Source organism: Saccostrea echinata, unplaced genomic scaffold (genome assembly GCF_033153115.1).
Source record: "Saccostrea echinata isolate AGI-Se365-2 ecotype Australia unplaced genomic scaffold, CSIRO_AGI_Sech_v1 ptg000054l, whole genome shotgun sequence".
In the NCBI taxonomy this organism is placed as follows: Eukaryota; Metazoa; Mollusca; class Bivalvia; order Ostreida; family Ostreidae; genus Saccostrea; species Saccostrea echinata.
In genome coordinates, this window is record NW_026889803.1 from 5319849 (window position 1) to 5347147 (window position 27299).

Sequence of the window (27299 nt, forward strand, 5' to 3'; positions counted from 1 at the left end):
ATAGCTTAGTCCTATCGTGGTAATAACAACGAAATGCTACAAACTTTTCTGATACCTGCTAGCAACAATTGCATAAGGACGTGGAAATGGAACTTCATATTCTTTCCCGTTACAATCGCTTTAAAAATATCACTAAACATCTCATTAAAACTGTAGCTGTCTTCGACAATTAAACAAAGCATGCAATTTTAAATTCTTTTATTGAAAATTAAAACATTACATTTGTTTGACCTCCTTTGGAATAGTTCGAATTATTATATATTTTTCCCTTTTCAATTTTTGAACAGAAAACTTTATTTATTTATTTATTCATTTACTTATTTATTTATTTTTACAAATTCTGTTTTGTTTTGCATACATATTTTTACACATTTCATACCAATAGAAGTTTGTGTTATTTATTCTTGAGCAAAGGTAGGATCTGAAATTTAATCTCATGAAGTCAGTAAGAATCTTATTTGGTATCTTAAATTTTGATATAAAAATTGTTATTTTGCATTCGAAAAAATAATCTAATTTGATTGTATTAGAACTATTTCTTCTCAAAAGTTAAATTCAATTTTAACACTAAAGAGTCGTCACTAGGTGTCGGGAAAGGGGTCTTGGAGAGGTACCCCTCCTCTAAGTAAGTTTCTTTTTATATATACATTTGTACATGTACATATTAAAAATTGGTGGGATACTACTGGTGCAATCTGGAAATAATTTTGTTGAGCGTCAAATAAAGAAAACTCAGCAGCATTACTTTGAATAGATGAATAATGAATTTATTTTGTATCCAGAATGATATTTTTCATTTTTTAAATGGGTGCCATCACCCTTCCCTATTCGGTCAGCCTTGCACTGCTCCCAGAGAAGATTATGATTATGATACCCTATTTAAGGTCAAGACCTAGTAATGGAAGGAGCCTACAGATTTCTCAAAGTTGAGAAATAAATTCCTTTAATGATGCTTTATGACTTTAGAATTTGGTCAAATAAGGTGTATATCGGGGCATAATTTGTTGGTACATGTTAACAAGACGAAAAATCACATTTTAAACTGCCATTTTCAATGAAAAAATAAGAAAAACAGTCATCAATATGGGAGTTTTTTCCCCATATCATACAAATGTATCCAGAAAGCCTACAGTCTCTCAGAAAACGATAACATGTATGTTCTTAGCTTTGTCTTTAAAATGATATTAAGATGGCTGGGGGGTCAAAAATTAACCATCAGATATAACTTAATTTTTTAGATATGATATCTTAAGCTGTCAACTATCATTTGGCAAACAAAAATTTCATGCATTTTAGTTTTAAAATTTAATCATTTTTGTATATCTTTATATGGAGCTCTTCTTCTAAAGGAGATCAATATAGTCTGAAAATGGCCACAACCACCCATCCCTCTTAAATTCAATACAGGTTTTGGGATCAATTTTCACATACTTTCAATTTGAATTCCATGAAAATACTTCATTTTCTACATATTCTATTAGAAACGTAAAGTACGGGAAAAAGAAAGTTTTAATTGATTATGATGTCGTAAAGGATCTAGCACCAAAAAGCCAGTCTAAAGTCATTTACTAACTCTTGACCTAAAAAAAATAAAATTAATATTATGTCTTAAATTAATGTATACAGTTGGAAACTTCAATTTTCACAGAGCAGGGAAAGTGTAATATATCGTTTTGTTTGTAAAGTAATGTTTAAAATTAAACGTTTACTCCTCCATGGCACCTTATCCCACCTCTGATGTTTTTAGAGATCTATGTTTGCTCTCCTTCAAATTCGTATTGTTTCAATTAAGTTTTGAGCTTGATTACTCTCCTTTATCTTCATATTTCATTACTTCTAGAAAGAAAGTAATAAAAATTGTAAGCATGGTTATGAGAAGCAATGGAACCTCTACCAAAAATATGAAATTCATGGTCTCTGTGTTCAGGCTGAAGGGTTGGGCTAAGTTTGTGATACTTCTATTGTGAAAATGCATCATATCCTCTCTTTTTTTTACTCATGGACAAATACATAATTTTGCTGAACCTTTAGCTTCAAAAATTATGAAATTTGTGGTTTATAGTTAAAGCCACAGGGTAAGGCTTAGTTTGTCATAAATTTGAAAATTCATGTAATCTTCTTTACCCAAAGACAGCTATCATGCAAAATGTTTGCAGGGTTATAATATGTAGTTAACCCTAAAACTGAGGTTTCCTGGGACCGGGGATTCTGTCCAGGGTGGGGTTAAATTGATCTAATATTGAAGTTTATTACACAGTGTAACTTACCTTTATTACGCTTAAAATTCTGAGAGACAAGATGTATGAATATAATTTTAAAGTCTTCACCAAAGGGTGAATTTTTGTCACGGAAAGTCCAGATTAGTTCCAGGTGGGCTCAAAAATGATTTAGCCTGAGAGACTCGTGATATACAGGTACATGTAATCGTCAAGACCCGTAAGCTTCTTGTTTTGCATTTCAACTCTTTTCTTTTGCAGTTTCATTGTACATGCTTGATCTTTTTTCCCAAATAATTTGAAAGTGCATCTTAAAAAAATATTAAGGTTCTGAACTAATAATCTTCAAGTTACTGTCATCAGTTTCATATGATATAGAAAATAAAACTTTTTTTAGCTTGTCTGTATAATCTATCATATTCTAAGGTTGAGCGTACAGAATCTGGCATACATGAAAGTGAATATCTTAGGATTTTGTGGGATTAATTATACTGTTGAAAAAACAAAACAAAATGTATAGTCATAACAAAATGAAAAATAAAACCTGCAAAAATGCAACCATTTTGAACTTTTGAAAGTAAATATTATTATTCTTACGCATATTCATATATTTTAACAAAGTAATGATCAGCAATGAGGGATCCCAGATTTGTAATAAAATATTTTTCAGTCAGAGAATGAGAGTGAAATACTTGTTTTGTTGTACCGGAGAAGTGGACACTTACAAACAAGAAGTAATGGAGTTGCTCAAGATGGCGTGGCCAATGGTGAGTGGTTAAGGTTAAATAATAAAAGCAATATATGTAACACAGAAGTATATGGAAATCAGAAGTAGGTCACTGGAAGATTACTATAGATTGCAGTCCAATGTTTCTAGTATTGATATCATGATTTCTTTTAGCCGATGTTTGCTCACAAAAGAGGTTCAAAAATCAAAGTACAGAAATGTTTATAGATGTAGGAACAGCGTTTTCAATGTAATAAATAAAAATTGAAATCTCCTTCTCAAGAACCACTGGATCAAAAAGCTGAATCTTATGTGGAAGCATCCTCTGGTAGTGTAGATCCATTTTCCCAAATCACAGCCCTGGTGTTTAGGATGGGGACACAAAAGGCAATCAAAAATAAAGAAGAATACATGTATTTTGGAAAAAAAAATCTGATGCAGTACAGCAGGGTCAAAGTGACTCAGGTGAGCGCTGTGGCCCGTGGGCCTCTTGTTTGGATAACTGCAAGGCAACAATAGTCAACTCAATGTGAGTTCTGGGTTTATCAATTGGGGTGGATGAATTACACTACATTGGAGGTTATAGAAAATCTCCAAAATTCATAAATTATTAGATATTCAATTTGCAGGTTTGTACAATTTAAGATTCCTGGGGACAAGAAATACAAACCGGTCCAAGGTTTTACTTATAATATAAATACAACTAAGAACAGTAAGACTATATTTTGTTAATTTACTGAGTAATTCAGACCGAAAAGTTGTTAAAATCATGGGTATTGGTCAAATTAGTCCATACTTGTAGTTAGCGTTCTTACGTGTAAATTAAAACTGAAGACGACTTGTAAATAGCCATACTCCATACTATTAGTTCATCGAATTCATCTAATTTCAGTTCAAGATGGTGATATACGTATAGTAAGTTTTGTTGAACTCTTTGAAATTAATATGCATGTGGTTGGATTCTCACTTTTAAGAAAAAAGATGGTGTCTAAAAGAATTGGGGAAGAAAACCTCTCAATTTCAACCAAAATAGGTCACTGTTCTTTAAAACTCTGAATTCATACATTATACCTGCACTTTCTAAAGAAAGTTCGGGTATTTTGTAGATACCCCGGTTCGTTTGTCCTTCCGCCTGTCCAACTACATGTATATTTTTCTTCAAACTCCTCTTACATTTTCGCAGTAGCCCGTTCATATTTTGGAATATAATTGGTGTAGGGCTGAAGATGTGCAATAAGGTTTTGGAGTTTTGATTTTCACCCTGGGACCCAAATGGGGATCAAAAATGACTTTTTTCTATAAAAATCTGGTTCCCTGATCTGCTCTGACATTTTTTGCAGTAGCTCATTTAAATTTTGAAATCTGTTTGTTGGTATGCTGTAGATGTGCAATAAGGTTTCGGAAACTTTATTTTCAATCTTGGCCTGGGCCAAAAAATCAAGTTACCAAAAAAAAAACAAACAAACAAACAAACAAACTTGTTCCCTGAACTCTTCTTACACAAGACACTCCAATCATAGTCAAAAATATGAATAGGTTACAACCAAAAATGTAAGAGGAGTTCAGGAACCATGTTTTTATAGAAAATCAACGCCCCCTCCCCCCCCCCCCCCCCCGCCGGGTGATAATAGATATTCCAAAACCTTGCTGCAGATCTATAGCAGTATTAGCACACCACCAATCATATTTCGAAAGATGAGTTAGTTCTTGCAAATAATGTAAGAGGAATTCAGGGAACCAGGTTTTTTGCAGAATAACGACGGTTTTGACCCCAATCGCCCCCAGGATGAAAACCAAAATTCTGAAACCTTATTGCACATCTACAGGACACCACCAATCATTTTCTCAAAGATGAGTTGCTAACTGCAAACACTGTAAGAGGAGTTCAGGAAACCAGGATTTTCGTACAAAAAACACTCTTTTTTTTACCCCCAATTGGCCCCTGGGTTGGAATTGAATGAATTGGCTACTGCTTTTAAAAATGTAGAAGTGGTTTTAGAAAGGAGAAAGTGTGACAGACGGACGGATGGACCGTCCAGGATAACAACGACAGGAAAGGCACAAATGCTAGCCAGAAAAGTTCAGTTGAGCCTTCAGCTCAGGTGAACTAAAAATAAGGGGGTAGGGGATGAACCTGGGGTACTTGCCAAACATGATACACAATGCATCTTGACATAAGCAGCTAGAGTACATGTGGTTTAGGGATAGACATCGCAACTGTTTTAGAAGTATTTGTTATGGATTACCCCATGGGCACTTGTCCAACATAATATGAAATGTTTCTTATGCATTGTGGGTTCTTCCTAAATTTTTGGATGCATAGGATAAGTATATTTTGGGAAACGTTTCCTAAGAGATTTGGTACTGATCGAGCTTAGGGAGGGATCAAATTAAGGCGAGATAAAAGTTCGACAATATACTAAATATTACATGTTTTACACAAGAAATAAAACTCTTTGTGTTTCTATCTTTGTTCTTGTTATATAAATTAAGATAATGATTTAATCCTGACTGGTCAAATTTTGTACAAGCCCAGGTATCATAATTATACCCTGAAGGGTATGTTTTTGCCTGTCTACAACAAACCGGGTGAGGGTCCATAGTGAGTGGTTTTCAAATATAATTTGGTTCAATTCTGTATATTCAAAATATGAAATCATGTATTTTCTTATGGATTTAAGTCAGGAACTTAGATTAATTTCTTTTGGACTTTAGTGAAGGTTTAGATTTTGTTTTCCTGATGCTAATTCTCAAACTACCACCCCCCCCCCCCCCAAAAAAAAAAAAAAAAAAAAAATTAAAAAGGAAAGATTCCACTGAAACACACTAATTATGCAATAGGACTTCCATGTAAAATTTGAAATAAATAATGAGAAAATACTTCTTTCTGTGCCCACTACCTTTTATGGAAGGCACTTTTCATCTCGTGACTATGTTTTCGTCAAACCAATTCCCCAATCAATTGAAGGAATCGCAAAGCATGACGGGCTACTACATGTACATGTTTACAATTCAACAGCGACGGTGTTTTTGTCGGTCTGCATGATATTTACTTGGTCACCGGAAAAAATGTACTGTTTCTTTTTTACTTTATAAGGCTGACATTGAAAGATATCCCAAAGACACTGTTCCATGATCACATTTAATATTGGAGTTGTTTCAGATGATTAATAGTTGCTTCAAATACCGTACAACGCTTTGACGTTTGAATGTATGTAAAAACATTTTGATGATATTGAGGAGCTAAATAATAATTGCGCACATTACACTGCTGTCTAAACTATGTACAAAAAATACACTCACTGCTTTATCGACACAATAGCACCTACGTCTCTTTGAACAATAGTTTACGCCTTTGTATTACACATGTACAAGTTGATATAAGGCTTCTTAAAGATAATTTTGTAAATGTGAGCATAGAAATGAAAGATTATACATCATTTCCAATATTTCTTTCGTTAATATCAAAAAAGAATTGAAAATGAGTTTCCAAGGGACAATTGAATTTCCTCTTTATATTTTCAATACACCTGAGTTCGTATTGATACTTGTAGTAGCCCACAATGCATTGCGACTCATTCAACGGTCGATAAAGTAAACAGATAGCTAATTTACATGCAAATTTATGCTGACGTCAGAAAATCTAGTGGTCTTGACCTGTTTAGTAGTTTTCAACATTTTTTTATTGAATTTTCACACATATTACAAATACATGTACAACTTTTATGTATATATATGTACAAAACAGAATCAAATAAGAAAAAAATAATTAAAACAATCAAAGTTCATTGAGAGAGAGAGAGAGAGAGAGAGAGAGGCGAGCTCTAATCTTTCAAAATAGGGTACTAGTATATATTAATACAGTTTGTCAAAGAAAAAACTTAAATAAAAAATAGCAATAATATTAATAATAATAAAAGTACCATTTTATACCTTAAAACATAATAAGTTTCATTTAAGCTCGCTATTGGAAAAGAGAAAAAAAGAGGGGGGGGGGTAAAGAAACCTAAAACAGTTCAGTTTTGAGGGATTCAGCTTACATGCATATTCAAGTGATAACCAAAGAATTTTTTTTCAACATTTAGGACCATAGAGAGATAACTCCTTCCCCTCCTCATCCCCTTCCCAGTCCCAGGTGTTGTTCATGTATACAAACCAATACTTCGACATAAACAAATTGTGAATATATACAAAAATGTACACAAAGCTTAGTGGCGGGACTCTGAATGATTTTCATTTCTAATTCTATAAATAGTACAAATCTGTAACAGGTTATAAAACACGGACTCCGGAAATTCCAAAAGATAGGATCAGGTGCCTAGGAGGAGTAAGCATACCCTGTCGACCGGTGTCGCATAATATTTGGTCCGCCACGTTTGAAGGTACGGGGGACCAAATACGATAAAGGAGTAAATATCCTCTGTTGACCGGTCACACCCGCCGTATTGATCAGGTGGAATATTTTGTAGTCAAATTTAGTATAAAAACAAAGGTCTATCGATTGATATGAAATACGACCCAATGATAGGTTAAATTTGCTTACAAAATCATTATAACGACCATGGAATTTACAAAATAATCTTAAACGAGATTGTTGAAATCTTTGTAACATCAACTTATCTGTCAGAATCCTGTCTCGGTTTAAGAATATGATCGTACTCAAAGCATATGAGTATCAAAAATAAGTTGGGAGACATAAAGACCATTTTCGGGTGATAGTGGAGTTTTAATGTAATATCAAGCGGACTGAGGAGTTTTTGACACAGGTTATATTGTGATCGTTTCCAGTTTCAGGGGGATGGGGATGATCAGCAAGAGGTCATGACTTTTATACCATTTAATGCATAATGACACAATTTTATGTATGGTTAAAAGGAAAAGTGTTCAAGCGTTTTCGAGATATATGATCATTTGTAGTTTCAGGGGATGACCTCCGGGGGTCATGATCTCATATACCAGTTAATGTGTCATAATACAAATATGACTTAGGGGGGTTTCTATTTTGATTAAAGCTATTTGATTATTTCCGGTTCCGGGGATTGGGATTTACCCCCAGGGACTTGGTTCAATGTATAACTTGCATCCAACAATCTATGACCCCTTTTCAAGCTATAATCATAGCTTGAATATTCTATCATAGCTTTATTGTACTATAATGTGAATTCAATTTTTAGGCACTGACGCAGTTCCTGATGTTTCTGCCATTGTTTGTTAGTCAGAGTTTTTGTGGACATTTAGGAAAGGAATCAATGGACGGTGCTGCCTTAGCATCTACAGTAAGTATAGTACAGACACTTACACAAAGGTGGTGCTTTTGACTAAAATAGAGAAGGTAAGATTAATTATGTTTTCATTATATAATTGAACTAGTTTTTTTTTAATTTTTGTTGATAATTGTATATTTATATTCAGTATGTATATTCTCTTAAAATTTGAGTTGAAAGCTTTGACTTTCAAAACACCATAACACGCAGGGGAAGATCAAAAGGTCAAATCAATGTTTTTTTAGTTTGAAACGTTGATACGCATTGTCATAAATCAAAATCTACGCTCACGTTGAATGCTTCCTCAATTTGCAAGGGTCGTTCAATAAATAAAGCAATAGGTCATCTAAAAGTAAGCAATGTACGCAATACACATTCTGAACATTTTTTTCAATCCCTCAAAGCATTCCCTGTTATCCTTTACGCATGTATTAAGTCTTTTAACCCATGACCAGAAAAACCTATGCATACTCATCTTTAGGGATGCCCCAAAGACACTGATGAATATCATCTAATATTGTACAATCTTCATTTGATTGTTTTCATGCCTTTTTTGGAAAAAAAAATCTCACAATGGATTTTGATTTATGACATTGCGCTTCAACGTTTTAAACTAAAAAAAAAAAAACAAAACATGGATTAACCTTTTGACTGGACAAGCATTCAGGTTGTGAATTCACCACTGTTATTATCCAAGCTGATCCAACAAATGTGTTTTACTACATAATTTCTTGAAAATCGGATGTATTTATGGTGTTTAGAAATACACATCAGTAAGGTATATCTAATAGAAACAAACACTATAGAAATACAAGGAAAACCAAATGTTGTATAGCATTCATGTTAAAACCAAAAAGTTATTTTAAAACGACCCTTTAATAATTTTCCTCAGTAAATGTATGTAGCCACATTAATAGGAGTTCCTAAATTGCTAAATTGCGAAAGGATTTTGGAAATGACCATTGAATATAGCCAGTATGAGAGGATTCACTCACTGCATGGTTAACAGACATAATTATAAAACTACCTGAGGGCAATAGAAAATAGACTGAAAATATTAACTGAATATCATCAAACACCATGATTAAAAATGCACTTCTTTTATCATTTTAGTCATAAAGTAAGCAAAGGTAATCATGAATACAGGATTTTTTTTTGTATAAATCGGTTGAATTACAAATATTGCTGGTTATTCTTTATTTCACAGCATACTGTAATCGATTACAGCTGAATACGATTACTGATTATAATTAGCCATGCAACCCTACCTATAAGTACTTGATAGCTTATAATTTAAGTTTAGCTTTTAAGACAAAAACATAATGGATGTTTAGGAGGAAATCATTGATGCGTAGCGCTTTCAATGTCATTGTGACCAATTACTACCATAATTTTGTTCTCAAAGATTATCATAAAAATTCATTTAGACATTGATTTTATAAATTTTCCCTTATAAACTGATTAAATTCCTCAGTCAAAGGTATACTTAAGAAATGAATTTAATTTTTGAAGATTCATGAGGACATGAACTACGACGCTTCACGCCGGCATATTTCATGAAGCGCGTTAGCGCTTCATGATAAATATGCCGACGTGAAGCGTTGTAGTTCATGTACTTCATGAATTTTCAAAAATTAAATTCATTTCTTATATTTACATTATTTTTCTGATGAGTTTCCACAAGTTACGCCATTCAACTGTCATTTTTTAAGCAAAACAGTTTGCACTATAGTTTTGACGTCAAGTACGGTAGTATGACGTAACAATGGGGATATTCATGCTCATTTCATGGTAGTTCATGAGAAAATGAACAATCGTCTAATTTGCAAAGAATCTTAAGGAAAAATACTTGGAAATGTGAATATATTGAAATGAACAAGCATCGTGAAATTTGAGAGAAAAATGTAGAAAATTGTTGAGGTTATTGCCTCCAAAACATCGAAATGATAACGCGCTTTGAAAAAATTACCCACTTTGAAAAAAAAATTCAAAGTGCGTTAAAATTGGGACAGAATAAATGCACTTTGAATTTTTTTTTTCAAAGTGAGTTAAAAATGTACATCAACATTTTTTTTTACCATGGAGACACTTAACGCACTTTGAAAAAATATATATTAAAAAATAATTCTGGACTTAGATTTTAGTAATAGATAGCATTATTTTGTTATATTTCTATCGAAAAACTGTTGAATTGATCTACCCTCATCGAAAGCGTAGAGAAGACAGGTAGGAGGTCCCTCAGCCCAAATCTTTCCTACCCGAATATATGTATTTTCATAATTGGTATGACATTGATATACTTTCTCTCAATAAATTTGAGTTAACGTAAAATAGATGAAAAAATTGAAATAAGCTTTCCTGAGAAAAAAAATCGCATCCTGTGATATTAAAGAAGAGAGGCTCAGGGGCCACATCGCTCACCTAAGCAACAATTGCCAACTGACTATACTTTGATCAAAGTAGCTTTACAAAATCAAATACAATACAATGCAAAGGAAAAAGAAGCCTTGCATAAGATGCATGGATAATGTTTTCATACATCTGTGTACTAATCAAATAACTTTTAAAAATGTCATCATATATTACGGGAATAAACATTTTTTCTTACTTAAATACTTATCAAATAACTATAGAAATACCATCACATTGTCCTGGAAAATTATTTTCAATTATCATACAAACTTGGTCCTCATTTTCTCGCATTACTCGTACCCCTAAGGGTCATACTTGAACAAAAAACTAGAAAATTCTAAATATAGTAAAAAATATAAGGAAGTCCTTAGTACTGAACTTAATTCTTTTAGAGAGAGAGAGAGAGAGAGAGAAAGAGAGAGAATTTTCATGGTTTGAAAAAATCATAATTGCTCCCCTTTTACCTAAGAAATATGTGATGCTTTAAGTCACTTATCGACCCCTACATCTAAAAACTTATTAAAGACTGGATAAAATAAAAAAAAATGTAACGAAAGTGTGCTAATAAACAATCATTCCTTCATTATTTCGAAAAGATCCATTTCCTTTTTATAAAATAAACGAGAACCTTTTTGGAACAACACAACCCCTAAAAATCTTTAAAACGTCTAAATCTCAGATCCTGAAGTGATGTCATCACCTAAAAGTTATCCAACCAGGTTCAAGTAATTATTTATCATACCTAAAATTTGCAAGAATATTGACCAAGCGTGCACATTTTTTCTTCAAAATTTTCGATATTAACGCATTTTGGAAAGAAATATTTTTTATGCATTAATTTGAAAAAAAAATTTCAAAGTGCGTAATTTTTCAAAGTGCTTTGTAACAATGCTATCATTTTAATTGTATCGAAGTACGTAAAAAACTCTTTTCTGTAAGACTTTTCATTTTATCAACGTTTGGAATCAAAATATCAACTGAATATTTTAACATATGTTATTACAGATTATCAATGTTACAGGGGTTTTTGTGATAATAGGCTTGTCTACGGCGGCCGATGCTCTATTTTCACAGGTAATCTTTATTCAGACCGTAATAATTAAATTTTTGAATGAAGCATTTTCAAATATTTTCATTTCATTTTTTATTCGCAGAAAAATAGATATTTTTGGGGAAAAGGGATTTTACCTTGAAATCTGGCAGTGTTGGGTTGAAATTATGAATGTTGAGTGAATAATTCTTCTCAATGAGAGGCTTTTAACAATCCTCATCTTAACTGGTGGGGGAATTTTAAATCACTGTTCTTCAATGTGTTGAATTATTCGATTATGCAATAAATATCTCGTGTAATTCTTACAATTCTGTTTAATGAATGCTTCAGAGATTTGGCATTTAATTTCTAAAGGTTTAAGAACAACAAGTATCCAAAAATCTAAACACTTACAGTATTATACAATTGTGGAAACAGTGTTAATAATTTAGCTATGATATTTTATAATTTTATTCTGCAATGATATTTTCTCTGAAAAATAATAAAGCGGCGATCAATTTGTCAACTCAAAAAGTTTTCATATACATTTAAGTTCCTTTTTTTACAATTGTTTTACTCTAACCAGAGATGCTACGAGATGAATGAACTCCAAAATTTTATACAGAGTGCACTGGTGATACATGCATTTAATATCACATATTTATGGAAGGGAATTACCGCCAAAAGTCTATTTATCTTGCTTTTATTCTTATTCTGCCTACTTCTTTATGCTTTGTTATTATTGTAACTATATGTCACTTTATTGTTTTCATATTCGTCTTTATTACATTTCACTTGGAACTTTTTTCATTCTTCATTTTGTCCTTACTTCTATGTTGCTTTATTCTTGTAAATTCGTTCTTCTTTCTTTTAAATTGATACAGTTTCTTTAATAAATGATTATGATCATCTCTATTACAAATGTAAATTCAGTCACGCAAACCACGAAGACGAATACAAGTAGTGTGAATTTAATGCGGCATTATAACGCTAGGTGCCAGGGTGTTCGCTGCGAGTGTTGGTAAAATTAGGTACGCAAACCCGGGCCGGGGTTATTCGAGATTTTTCAATTTTCTGTCTTAATACTTTATCAATCGAATCCAAATTTTCAAATGATGTATGTTATAGGTTCAGGCAGGTACCCGGTGTCGTTCCCCCTGAAGTCTGGCTAGATGGTAAGACTTCCCCCGGAAGACTAGATATATAGTGAGACTTCTCCATGGGAAGTCTCGCTATATAGCCAGTCTTCCGGGGGAAAGTCTCACTATATAATCAATCTCCCCCCTTCATAGCGAAACTTCCCCCTTCAATTTAGTTTCCGAATTTTTTTTTTATTGTAAAACAATGTTTTATACTAACGTTTTCAGTGTTTGGATAAAATTTCTCCGTCCTATATGAATGAATAAATAAATATATGAATAAATAATTAAAACATTTTAATAGTGATTTTTATAAAATTTAAAACATCTTAACCATGCAGGTAAACATAGGTAAACTGCACGTTTCTACGGGTAATGACCTCTTTACTGTTAAACTAATTAGGTCTTTCCACCTTTCTGTGGAAAGACCTCTTGAAATGCTTCTGTTTATTATTATTAGGTCTTTCCACCTTTCTGTGGAAAGACCTCTTGAAATGCTTCTGTTTATTATTAGGTCTTTCCACCTTTCTGTGGAAAGACCTCTTGAAATGCTTATGTTTATTATTATTATTATTAGGTCTTTCCACCTTTCTGTGGAAAGACCTCTTGAAATGCTTATGTTTATTATTATTATTATTAGGTCTTTCCACCTTTCTGTGGAAAGACCTCTTGAAATGCTTATGTTTATTATTATTATTAGGTCTTTCCACCTTTCTGTGGAAAGACCTCTTGAAATGCTTCTGTTTATTAGGTCTTTCCACCTTTCTGTGGAAAGACCTATTGAAATGCTTATGTTTATTATTATTATTATTTTTCCGTTACGGACTTTTGAACCGAAAGACTTATCGAAGAACTTTATAGTTCATGATACAGGACATCAAAAGTTATTTCGAAAAACTACCAAACGAGTATGACCTATGACCCCTTTCGGAGTTCTTGCCCCTTGCACAAAAAACCTTGTTATCGCTACTCCTTCGAAACCGTAAACGGTAGAGGTACAGAACTTTCACCAACGTCTTCGACTAATTAAGGGGATTCTTCAATCTTTTCATTGGAAAAGTATTCGTCGGCCCCTTTTATGAGTTATTGCCCCTGAAAGTTTTTGATGTTTACGAATAATTAAGAATTTTCAAAAGGATAAGTCGTAGAGACATGAGACCAACTGCATAATATTTATTGACCTTTGACCTTGAAATATATGCAAAGGTCAAAGGTCAAGGTCATTCCAAAAATTAGAAATTAAGCTCTTTCTACAACTCGTTTGTCTTTCAACATATACTATCTGTCTTTGCATCATTAATATGTACTCTTAAATCTATTTCAAAGATTTCATTTTTGTCCCCTAAGCTTAACCCCTTTGAAAGTTATTGCCCCTTGTGCGAAAAACCTTGTTATCGCTACTTCTCCAAAACCGTAAACCGCAGAGACACGAAATCTACACTAAAGTCTTCAGGGTCTTTAGACACAACTTTAATCTACTAAGTGCGAAAGTATCCGATGACCCCTTATATGAGTTATTGCCCTTTAACGTCTTTGCACTTACTATTAAATCTTATAACTTTGAAACTAAAAGTCGTAGAAGTATGGGGTCAAGTGCAATGTGACCCTTGACCTTTGACCTTGAATATTTTTTAAGGTCAAAGGTCAAGGTCATTTCAAATTTTTAATTTTTTTCATTTTTTCTATCTTTCAAGCCATTTATGGATTCTTTTTGTATAAAAATTTACTTTAGAGAGTAAAATATAAAAATTAAAGAAATTTAAAGAAGGTGGAAAGATCTCTAATTGTTCGAGAACAATTAGTCTCCTAGTTATTATTATTAGGTCTTTCCACCTTTCTGTGGAAAGACCTATTGATTTTCTTCTGTTTATTATTATTATTCTTCTTCTTCTTATTCTTCTTATTATTATTTTTCTTCCGCTGATTTTTTGTTTCGACATTTATCGAAAAGACTTTTTGTTCATCGTAAAGGTCATAAAAAGTTATGAACAAATTTGACCCAACGCGTATAACCTATGACCCCTTTCGCAGTTATTGCCCCTTTCACTAGAAACCTTGTTATCGCTACTCCTCCGAAACCGTAAACCGTAGAGTTACGAAACCTTCACCAATGTCTTCGACTAATTGAGAAGACTTTTCAATCTATTCATTATGAAAGGATTTGTTGAGCCCTTTTATGAGTTATTGCCCCTGAAAGTTTTTGAAGTTTACAAATAATGAAAAATTTTCAAAACGATAAGTCGTAGAGACATGAAATCAACTGCATTAGATTCTTTAACCCTAGACCTTGAAGATTATGTCAAGGTCAAAGGTCAAGGTCACTCCAAATATGAGAAATAAAGCTCTTTTTAGAGCTTTTTTGTCTTTCAACATATACAGTTTATCTTTGCATCTTTTATATGTACTTTTAAAACTATTTCAAAGATTTCAATCTTGTCCCCTAAGCATAAACCTTTTAAAAGTTATTGCCCCTTGTGCGAAAAACCTTGTTATCGCTACTCCTCCGAAACCGTAAACCGTAGAGTTACGAAACCTTCACCAATGTCTTCGACTATTTGAGAAGACTTTTCAATCTATTCATTACAAAAGGATTTGTTGAGCCCTTTTATGAGTTATTGCCCCTGAAAGTTTTTGAAGTTTACAAATAATGAAAAATTTTCAAAACGATAAGTCGTAGAGACATGAAACTAACTGCATTAGATTCTTTAACCCTAGACCTTGAAGTTTATGTCAAGGTCAAAGGTCAAGGTCATTCCAAATAAGAGAAATAAAGCTCTTTTTATAGCTCTTTTGTCTTTCAACATATACAGTATATCTTTGCATCTTTAATATGTACTTTTAAAACTATTTCAAAGATTTCAATCTTGTCCCCTTAGCTTAACCCTTTTAAAAGTTATTTCCCCTTGTGCGAAAAACCTTGTTATCACTACTCCTCTGAAACCATAAACCGCAGAGACATGAAACCTTCACTAATGTATTTAGGGTCTTTAGACACAACTTCAATCTATTCAGTGCGAAAGTATCCGGTGACCCCTTATATGAGTTATCGCCCTTTAACGTCTTTGCGCTTACTAGTAAACCTTATAACTTTAAAACTAAAAGTCGTAGAAGCATGGGGTCAAGTGCAATGTGACCCTTAACCTTTGACCTTCAATATTTGTTCAAGGTCAAAGGTCAAGGTCATTTCAAAATTTTTAAAATTTTCATTTTTTCCATTTTTCAAGCAATTTCTTGTTTCTCTTGTATAAAGATAAACAGTAAAGAGTTAAATATGAAGAATATATGAAATTTAAAGAAGGTGGAAAGACCTCTAATTGTTCGAGAACAATTAGTCTACTAGTTATTATTATTATTTTTCCGCTACGGCCTTTTGAACCGAAAGACTTATCGAAAAACTTTATAGTTCATGATACTCGACATCAAAAGTTATTTCGAAAAAATACCCAACGAGTATGACCTATGACCCCTTTCGGAGTTCTTGCCCCTGGTACAAAAAAACCTTGTTATCGCTACTCCTTCGAAACCGTAATCCGTAGAGGTACGGAACCTTCACCAATGTCTTCGACTAATTGAGAGGACTCTTCAATCTTTTCATTGCGAAAGTTTTTGTTGACCCCTTTTATGAGTTATTGCCCCTGAAAGTTTTTGATGTTTACAAATAATTAAAAATTTTCAAAACGATAAGTCGTAGAGACATGGGACCAACTGCATGAGATTCTTTGACCTTTGACCTTAAAATATATGCAAAGGTCAAAGGTCAAGGTCATTCAAAATATAAGAAATTAAGCTCTTTTTATATCTCTTTTGTCTTTCAACATATACTAAATATCTTTGCATCATTAATATGTCCTTTTAAAACCATTTCAAAGATTTCATACTTGTCCCCTAAGATTTACCCCTATAATAGTTATTGCCCCTTTTACTGAAAACCTTGTTATCGCTACTCCTCCGAAACCGTAAACCATAGAGACACAAAACCTTCACTGATGTCTTAAGGGTCTTTAGACACAACTTCAATCTATTCAGTGCGAAAGTATCCGGTGACCCCTTATATGAGTTATCGCCCTTTAACGTCTTTGTGCTTACTATTAAACCTTATAACTTTAAAACTAAAAGTCGTAGAAGCATGGGGTCAAGTGCAATGTGACCCTTGACCTTTGACCTTGAATATTTGTTCAAGGTCAAAGGTCAAGGTCATTTCAAAAATTTTAAAATTTTCATTTTTTCCATCTCTCAAGCCATTTCTGGTTTCTTTTGTATAAAAATAAGCAGTAGAGAGTTAAATGTGAAAAATATATGAAATTTAGAGAAGGTGGAAAGACCTCTAATTGTTTGAGAACAATTATTCTACTAGTTAGGTCTTTCCACCTTTCCGTGAAAAGACCTATTGATATTCTTCTGTTTCTTATTTTTTATTATTTTTCCGCCGTGTGATTTTGAGTTTCAAGATATATCGAAAAGATTTATAGTCCATAAGAATGTACTCCGTAAAAGATTTTTCCAGTTGACCCTGCGTATATGAACTTTGACCCCTCAAAGAGTTATTACCCCTTTTGCAATATAAGCTTGTTATCGCTACTCCTTCGAAACCGTAAACCGTAGAGGTACAAAACCTTCACCAATGTATTCGACTAATTGAGGGGACTCTTCAATCTTTTTATTGCGAAAGTATTCGTCAACCCCTTTCATGAGTTATTGCCCCTGAAAGTTTTTGATGTTTACAAATAATTAAAAATTTTCAAAGCTATAAGTCGTAGAGACATGGGACCAACTACATAAGATTCATTGACCTTTGACCTTAAAATATATGCAAAGGTCAAAGGTCAAAGTCATTCAAAATATGAGAAATTAAGCTCTTTTTATATCTCTTTTGTCTTTCAACATATACTAAATATCTTTGCATCATTAATATGTCCTCTTAAAACTATATCAAAGATTCCATACTTGTCCCCTAAGATTTACCCCTTTAAGAGTTATTGGCCCTTTTACTGAAAACCTTGTTATCGCTACTCCTCCGAAACCGTAAACCATAGAGACACAAAACCTTCACTGATGTCTTAAGGGTCTTTAGACACAACTTCAATCTATTCAGTGCGAAAGTATCCGGTGACCCCTTATATGAGTTATCGCCCTTTAACGTCTTTGTGCTTACTATTAAACCTTATAACTTTAAAACTAAAAGTCGTAGAAGCATGGGGTCAAGTGCAATGTGACCCTTGACCTTTGACCTTCAATATTTGTTCAAGGTCAAAGGTCAAGGTCATTTCAAAAATTTTAAAATTTTCATTTTTTCCATCTCTCAAGCCATTTCTGGTTTCTTTTGTATAAAAATAAGCAGTAGAGAGTTAAATGTGAAAAATATATGAAATTTAGAGAAGGTGGAAAGACCTCTAATTGTTTGAGAACAATTATTCTACTAGTTAGGTCTTTCCACCTTTCCGTGAAAAGACCTATTGATATTCTTCTGTTTCTTATTTTTTATTATTTTTCCGCCGTGTGATTTTGAGTTTCAAGATATATCGAAAAGATTTATAGTCCATAAGAATGTACTCCGTAAAAGATTTTTCCAGTTGACCCTGCGTATATGAACTTTGACCCCTCAAAGAGTTATTACCCCTTTTGCAATATAAGCTTGTTATCGCTACTCCTTCGAAACCGTAAACCGTAGAGGTACAAAACCTTCACCAATGTATTCGACTAATTGAGGGGACTCTTCAATCTTTTTATTGCGAAAGTATTCGTCAACCCCTTTCATGAGTTATTGCCCCTGAAAGTTTTTGATGTTTACAAATAATTAAAAATTTTCAAAGCTATAAGTCGTAGAGACATGGGACCAACTACATAAGATTCATTGACCTTTGACCTTAAAATATATGCAAAGGTCAAAGGTCAAAGTCATTCAAAATATGAGAAATTAAGCTCTTTTTATATCTCTTTTGTCTTTCAACATATACTAAATATCTTTGCATCATTAATATGTCCTCTTAAAACTATATCAAAGATTCCATACTTGTCCCCTAAGATTTACCCCTTTAAGAGTTATTGGCCCTTTTACTGAAAACCTTGTTATCGCTACTCCTCCGAAACCGTAAACCATAGAGACACAAAACCTTCACTAATGTCTTCAGGGTCTTTAGACACAACTTCAATCTATACATTTCGAAAGTGTCCGATGACCCCTTATATGAGTTATCCCCCTTTAACGTCTTTGCGCTTACTATTAAACCTTATAACTTTAAAACTAAAAGTCACAGAAGCATGGGGTTAAGTGCAATCTGACCCTTGACCTTTGACCTTGAATATTTGTTCAAGGTCAAAGGTCAAGGTCATTTCAAAATTTTTAAATTTTCATTTTTTCTATCTTTCAAGCCATTTATGGATTCTTTTTCTATAAAAATTAACCTTAGAGAGTAAAATATGAAAAATATATGAAATTTAAAGAAGGTGGAAAGACCTCTAATTGTTCGAGAACAATTAGTCTACTAGTTAGGTCTTTCCACCTTTCTGTGGAAAGACCTATTGATATTCTTCTGTTTATTATTATTATTATTATTATTAGGTCTTTCCACCTTTCTGTGGAAAGACCTATTGATATTCTTCTGTTTATTATTATTATTATTATTATTATTATTTTTCCACCCCCTGATGTGATTCTATGTTTCAAGATATATCGAAAAGATTTATAGTCTATAAGAATGTACTCTTTAAAAGATTTTTACAGTTGACCCTGCGTATATGAACTTTGACCCCTCTAAGAGTTATTACCCCTTTTGCAATAAAAGCTTGTTATCGCTACTACTTCGAAACCGTAAACCGTAGAGGTACGAAACCTTCACCAATGTCTTCGACTAATTGAGGAGACTCTTCAATCTTTTCATTGCGAAAGTACTCGTGGAGCCCTTTTATGAGTTATTGCCCCTGAAAGTTTTTGAAGTTTACAAAAAATAATTTTTTTTTCAAAACGATAAGTCGTAGAGAGATGAAACCAACTGGATAAGATTCTTTGACCTCAGACCTTGAAATTTATGTCAAGGTCAAAGGTCAAGGTCATTCAAAAAATGAGAAATTAAGCTCTTTTTATATCTCTTTTGTCTTTCAATGTATACTAAGTATCTTTGTACCATTAATATGTCCTCTTAAAACTATTTCAAATATTTCATGCTTATCCCCTAAGATTTACCCCTTTAAGAGTTATTGCACCTTTTACTGAAAACCTTGTTATCGCTACTCCTCCGAAACCGTAAACCGTAGAGACACAAAACCTTCACCAATGTCTTCAGGGTCTTTAGACACAACTTCAATCTATTCAGTGCAAAAGTATCCGATGACCCCTTATATGAGTTATCGCCCTTTAACGTCTTTGGGCTTACTATTAAACCTCATAACTTTAAAAGTAAAAGACATAGAAGCATGGGGTCAAGTGCAATGTGACCCTTGACCTTTGACCTTGAATATTTATTCAAGGTCAAAGGTCAAGGTCATTTCAAAATTTTAAAATTTTTATCTTTTCTATCTTTCAAGCCATTTATGGATTCTTTTTCTATAAAAATTAATTTCAGAGAGTAAAATATGAAAAATATATGAAATTTAAAGAAGGTGGAAAGACCTCTAATTGTTCGAGAACAATTAGTCTACTAGTTATTATTATTATTATTTTTCCACCCCCTGATGTGATTCTATGTTTCAAGATATATCGAAAAGATTTATAGTCTATAAGAATGTACTCTTTAAAAGATTTTTGTAGTTGACCCTGCGTGTATGAACTTTGACCTCTTAAGGAGTTACAACCCCTTTCACAATAAGACCTTGTTATCGCTACTCCTTCGAAACCGTAAACCGTAGAGGTATGGAACCTTCACCAATGTCTTCGACTAATTGAGGGGACGCTTCAATCTTTTCATTGCGAAAGTATTCGTGCACCCCTTTTATGAGTTATTGCCCCTGAAAGTCTTTGATATTTACGAATAATGAAAAATTTTCAAAACGATAAGTCGTAGAGACATGGGACCAACTGCATAAGATTCATTGACCTTTGACCTAAAAATCTATGTAAAGGTCAAAGGTCAAGGTCATTCCAAAAATGAGAAATTAAGCTCTTTTTACAGCTCTTTTGTCTTTCAATATATACTATCGGTCTTTGCATCATTAATATGTACTCTTAAATCTATCTCAAAGATTTCATTCTTGTCCCCTAAGCTTAACCCCTTTGAAAGTTATTGCCCCTTGTGCAAAAAAACCTTGTTATCGCTACTTCTCCTAAACCGTAAATCGCAGAGACACGAAACCTTCACTAATGTCTTCAGGGTCATTAGACACAACTTCAGTCTATTAGTGCAAAAGGATCTGCTGACCCCTTATATGAGTTATTGCCCTTTAACGTCTTTGCGCTTACTATTAAACCTTATATCTTTAAAACTAAAAGTTGTAGAAGGATGGGGTCAAGTGCAATGTGACCCTTGACCTTTTACCTTGAATATTTGTTCAAGGTCAAAGGTCAAGGTCATTTCCAAATTTCTAAAATTTTAATATTTTCCATCTCTCAAGCCATCTCTGGTTTCTCCTGTATAAAAATAAACAGTAGAGAGTTAAATGTGAAGAATATATGAAATTTAAAGAAGGTGGAAAGACCTCTAATTGTTCAAGAACAATTAGTCTACTAGTTATTATTAGGTCTTTCCACCTTTATGTGGAAAGACCTCTTGAAATGCTTCTGTTTATTATTATTATTATTATTATTTTTCCGCTACGGCCTTTTGAACCGAAAGACTTATCGAATAACTTTATAGTTCATGATACTTGACATCAAAAGTTATTTCGAAAAACTACCCAACGATTATGACCTATGACCCCTTTCGGAGTTCTTGCCCCTTGTACGAAAAACCTTGTTATCGCTACTTCTCCGAAACCATAAACCGTAGAGGTACGGAACCTTCACAAATGACTTCGACTAATTGAGGGGACTCTTCAATCTTTTCATTGCGAAAGTATTCGTCAACCCCTTTTATGAGTTATTGCCCCTGAAAGTTTTTGATGTTTACAAATAATTAAAAATTTTCAAAACAATAAGTTATAGAGACATGGGACCAACTGAATAAGATTCAATGACCTTTGACCATATAATATATGCAAAGGTCAAAGGTCAAGGTCATTCAAAATATAAGAAATTAAGCTCTTTTTATATCTCTTTTGTCTTTCAACATATACTAAATATCTTTGCATCATTAATATGTCCTCTTAAAACTATTTCAAAGATTTCGTACTTGTCCCCTAAGATTTACCCCTTTAAAAGTTATTGCCCCTTTTACTGAAAACCTTGTTATCACTACTCCTCTGAAACCGTAAACCGTAGAGACACAAAACCTTCACTAATGTCTTCAGGGTCTTTAGACACAACTTCAATCTATTCAGTGCGAAAGTATCCATTGACCCCTTATATGAGTTATTGCCCTTTAATGTATTTGCGCTTACTATTAAACCTTTTAACTTCAAAACTAAAAGGCATAGAAGCATGGGGTCAAGTGCAATGTGACCCTTGACCTTTGACCTTGAAAATTTGTTCAAGGTCAAAGGTCAAGGTCATTTCAAATTTGTTAAATTTTTCATTTTTTCTATCTTTCAAGCCATTTATGGATTCTTTTGGTATAAAAATTAACTTTATAGAGTAAAATGTGAAAAATATATGAAATTTAAAGAAGGTGGAAAGACCTCTAATTGTTCGAGAACAATTAGTTTACTAGTTATTATTCTTTTTCTTCCCGGACTTTTGAAACCGCAAGACTTATCAAAAAACTTTATAGTTCATGATACTGGATATTAAAAGTTATTCCGAAAAACGACCGAACGTGTTTGACCTATGACCTCTTACGAAGTTATTGCCCCTTTCGCAAGAATAGCTTGTTATCGCTACTCCTTCGAAACCGTAAATCATAGAGATACAGAACCTTCACCAAAGTCTTTGACTACTTGAGAGGACTTTTCAATCTATTCATTGCGAAATGATTTGTCGACCCCTTCAATAAGTTATTGCCCCTGAAAGTTTTTGAAGTTTACAAATAATGAAAAATTTTCAAAACGATAAGTCGTAGAGACATGGAACCAACTGCATTAGATTCTTTGACCTCAGACCTTGAAATTTTTGTAAAGGTCAAAGGTCAAGGTCATTCAAAATTTGAGAAATTAAGCTCTTTTTATATCTCTTTTGTCTTTCATTATATACTAAATCTCTTTGCATCTTTAATATGTCCTCTTAAAATTATTTCAAAGATTTCATACTTGTCCCCTAAGATTTACCCTTTCAAAAGTTATTGCCCCTTTCACTGAAAACCTTGTTATCGCTACTACTCCGAAACCGTAAACCGCAGAGACATGAAACCTTCACTTATGTCCTCAGATCCTTTAGACACAACTTCAATCTATTCAGTGCGAAAGGATCCGATGACCCCTTATATGAGTTATCGCCCTTTAACGTCTTTGCTCTTACTATTAAACCTTATAACTTTAAAACTAAAAGTCGTAGAAGCATGGGGTCAAGTGCAATGTGACCCTTGACTTATGAACTTAAATAATTGTTCAAGGTCAAAGATCAAGGTCATTCAATTTTTTTTTTAAATTTCATTTTTTCCATTTCTCAAGCCATTTCTTGTTTCTTTTGTATAAAAATAAAACAATAGAGAGTTAAATATGAAAAATATATGAAATTTAAAGAAGGAGGAAAGACCTCTAATTGTTCGAGAACAATTAGTCTACTAGTTAGGTCTTTCCACCTTTCTGTGGAAAGACCTCTTGGAATGCTTCTGTTTATTATTAGGTCTTTCCACCTTTCTGTGGAAAGACCTCTTGAAATGCTTATGTTTATTATTATTTTATTTCTCACCAGGACTTTTGAAACCGCAAGACTTATCGAAAAACTTTACAGTTCATGATACTGGATATTAAAAGTTATTTCGAGAAACGACCCAACGTGTTTGACCCATGACCTCTTACGAAGTTATTGCCCCTTTCGCAAGAATAGCCTGTTATCGCTACTCCTTCGAAACCATAAACCGTAGAGATACAGAACCTTCACTAATGTTTTCGACTACTCGAGAGGACTTTTCAATCTTTTCATTGCGAAACGATTTGTCGAGCCCTTTAATGAATTACTGCCCCTGAGAGTTTTTGATGTCTACAAATAATGACAAAATTCTCTAAACGATAAGTCGTAAAGACATGGGACCAACTGCATTAGATTTTGTGACCTCTGACCTTGAAATTTTTGTGAAGGTCAAAGGTCAAGGTCATTCAAAATATGAGAAAATTAGCTTTTTTAATATCTCTTTTGTCTTTCAACATATACTGAATATCTTTGCATCTGTAATATGTCCTTCTAAAACTATTTCAAAGATTTCATTCTTGTCCCCCGAGCTTGACCCATTCAAAAGTTGTCACCCCTTGTGCAACAAAACCTTGTTATCGCTACTCCTCCGAAACCGTAAACCGTAGAGATTCCAAACCTTCATCAGTGTCTTTGACTCATTTAGTACTCTCTTCATTCTATCATTGCGAAAGCATTCTTTGGTCCCTTGTATGAGTTACTGCCCCTGAAAGTTTATGCTGCTTACATTTAATGAACTTTTTTTTTAAAACGGTGTATCCTAGAGACATGGGATCAACTGCATGGGCATGTTCGACCTTTGACCTTGAAATATAGGTCAAGGTCAAAGGTCAAGGTCATTTAAAAACATTAGAAATTCCTTATATATGTGTAAAATATGGCAATTTACCAAATGACCTTGAACTTTGACCTTGACCTTTCACCTTGACCTTGGGTCAAATGGAAAAGTAAGGACATGCATTCAGCTCCAGTGTCAGGTAAAAACATAGAAAAGTAAAGATTTCTCTTTTTTTTTTTTTAATGACCTTGACCTTTGACCTTGACCTTTGACCTTGACCCAAGGTCACAATCAGGCTTAAGGATGTAGAAGTAGTTACAATTCTTAGTTTAAAAGAGGCATAAAATAAATAATTAACCTCCCCCCCCCCTTCTTAAAAAAAAAAAAAAAAAAAAAAAAAAAAATCACATCAACAACAACGTAGAATATTTCTGTCAAATTCAAACCAGACCTCGGATCGACACCATATTTGGTACAATTGTAGTATAGACCTCAGAGAAAGTTTCTGGAGAGTTTTACGGTGAGTCCTATAAGTTTATAGAAGTCTTGAAGTTTCACGGCAAAAACTACAAGTTCTGTTGTGTTTGTAATTAAAGTGCAGGTGAACGAAGAAATGATCTAAACCTTTTATCGGCTATTTCTTCAGATGTCGTTAGTAGCATTCGATTCTCCTGATATGATACGACATTTTAATACCAAGCATTCTCTCTTTCTTTTACATTTGGAATTTATTTGATTTTTATTTAGAATTAATCAGTTTCCAGAAATAGCGATTTTCGGTAGATTAAAAACAATTCTCGCTTTCATTGTCGTCTTTCCCTTCTAAAAATGCATGTTGGGAGTTTAATTTGTGATACACATATTTAATTTAACCCAAAGAAATGCTTATTTAAATGTTTCATAGTTATTTCAGGATATTCAGTCAGAAATGTTAAAATCCGAACCCGATCTTTTAAGCTTACAACAAAGCTATTTACAAAAAAAAATCAGCATGCTCACAATATCGATGAATCGGGCTACAGTCCATTAATACATTTTCATTAGGGAACAGTGTTAATGTTTTCTTACGCAGTCCGTCCCTTATTATTTAATATACTGCTTGCAAATTCAGGAACTATTTCCTTTTACGGAACTTCTTTCTTCCCCTACCGATTCTAAAAATACGCTTGCATTTCTTTTATAGTCTTAAACAATTAACTTACGTGTGTTATCGGAATGCGTGGCCGAATGGTTAGCGCACCTGCCTTTCAACCCAAGGGTTTTGAGTTCGATCCCAGCTGGAGGAGCATTTTTTGTGTGTGTGTGTGTGTGCATTTTTTGCATTTTTCTCCTTTTTTTCAGCCCAAATGACATGGAAACACTTAAAAAGGTGGAAAGGCCTCTAATTGTTCTCTGAACAATTAGTCTCCTAGTTATTATTATTATTATTATTATTATTATTTTTCCGCTACCGCCTTTTGAACCGAAAGACTTATCAAAAAGTTTTATAGTTCATGATACTCGACATCAAAAGTTATTTCGAAAAACTACCCAACGAGTATGACCTATGACCCCTTTCAGAGTTCTGCCCCTTGTACGAAAAACCTTGTTATCACTACTCCTTCGAAACCGTAAACCGTAGAGGTACGAAACCTTCATCAATGTCTTCGACTTATTGAGGGGACTCTTCAATCCTTTCATTGCGAAAGTATTCGTCCACCCCTTTTATGAGTTATTGCCCCTGAAAGTTTTTGATGTTTACGAATAATTAAAAATTTCCAAACGATAAGTCGTAGAGACATGGGACCAACTGCATAAGATTCATTGACCTTTGACCTTAAAATATATGCAAAGGTCAAAGGTCAAGGTCATTGAAAATATGAGAAATTAGGCTCTTTTTATATCTCTTTTGTCTTTCAATATATATTAAATATCTTTGCATCATTAATATGTCCTCTTAAAACTATTTCAAAGATTTCATACTAGTCCCCGGAAATTTACCCCTTTAAAAGTTATTGCCCTTTTTACTGAAAAACTTGTTGTCGCTACTCCTCCGAAACCGTAAACTGTAGAGACACAAAACCTTCACTAATGTCTTCAGGGTCTTTAGACACAACTTCAATCTATTTAGTGCGAAAGTATCCGATGACCCCTTATATGAGTTATTGCCCTTTAACGTCTTTGCACTTACTATTAAATCTTATAACTTTGAAACTAAAAGTCGTAGAAGTATGGGGTCAAGTGCAATGTGACCCTTGACCTTTGACCTTGAATATTTTTTAAGGTCAAAGGTCAAGGTCATTTCAAATTTTTAAATTTTTTCATTTTTTCTATCTTTCAAGCCATTTATGGATTCTTTTTGTATAAAAATTTACTTTAGAGAGTAAAATATAAAAATTAAAGAAATTTAAAGAAGGTGGAAAGACCTCTAATTGTTCGAGAACAATTAGTCTACTAGTTATTATTAGGTCTTTCCACCTTTCTGTGGAAAGACCTCTTGAAATGCTTATGTTTATTATTATTAGGTCTTTCCACCTTTCTGTGGAAAGACCTATTGAAATGCTTATGTTTATTATTATTATTATTATTTTTCCGTTACCGCCTTTTGAACCGAAAGACTTTTCGAAGAACTCTATAGTTCATGATACTCGACATCAAAAGTTGTTTCGAAAAACTACCCAACGAGTATGACCTATGACCCCTTTCGGAGTTCTTGCCCTTTGAACGAAAAACCTTGTTATCTCTACTCCTTCGAAATCATAAACCGCAGAGGTTCGAAACCATTACCAATGTTTTTGACTACTTGAGAGGACTTTTCAATCTTTTCATTGCGAAATGATTTGTCGAGCCCTTTAATAAGTTATCGCCTCTGAGATTTTTT

The 27299-nt window shown here is 33.3% G+C and overlaps 1 protein-coding gene across 1 annotated transcript in view; it reads left to right on the forward strand.

Annotated features, from left to right (window-relative positions):
• The first annotated feature begins 2893 nt into the window (after positions 1-2893).
• The window catches only part of LOC133172347 (multidrug and toxin extrusion protein 1-like), a 57297-nt gene continuing 32891 nt past the window's right edge, over positions 2894-27299 (forward strand). Inside the window, exons 1-3 of the mRNA XM_061307213.1 lie at positions 2894-2983; positions 8118-8219; positions 11625-11693. Of these exons, the coding sequence (XP_061163197.1) occupies positions 2894-2983; positions 8118-8219; positions 11625-11693 (261 nt within the window). The remainder of the gene's footprint in view (positions 2984-8117; positions 8220-11624; positions 11694-27299) is intronic.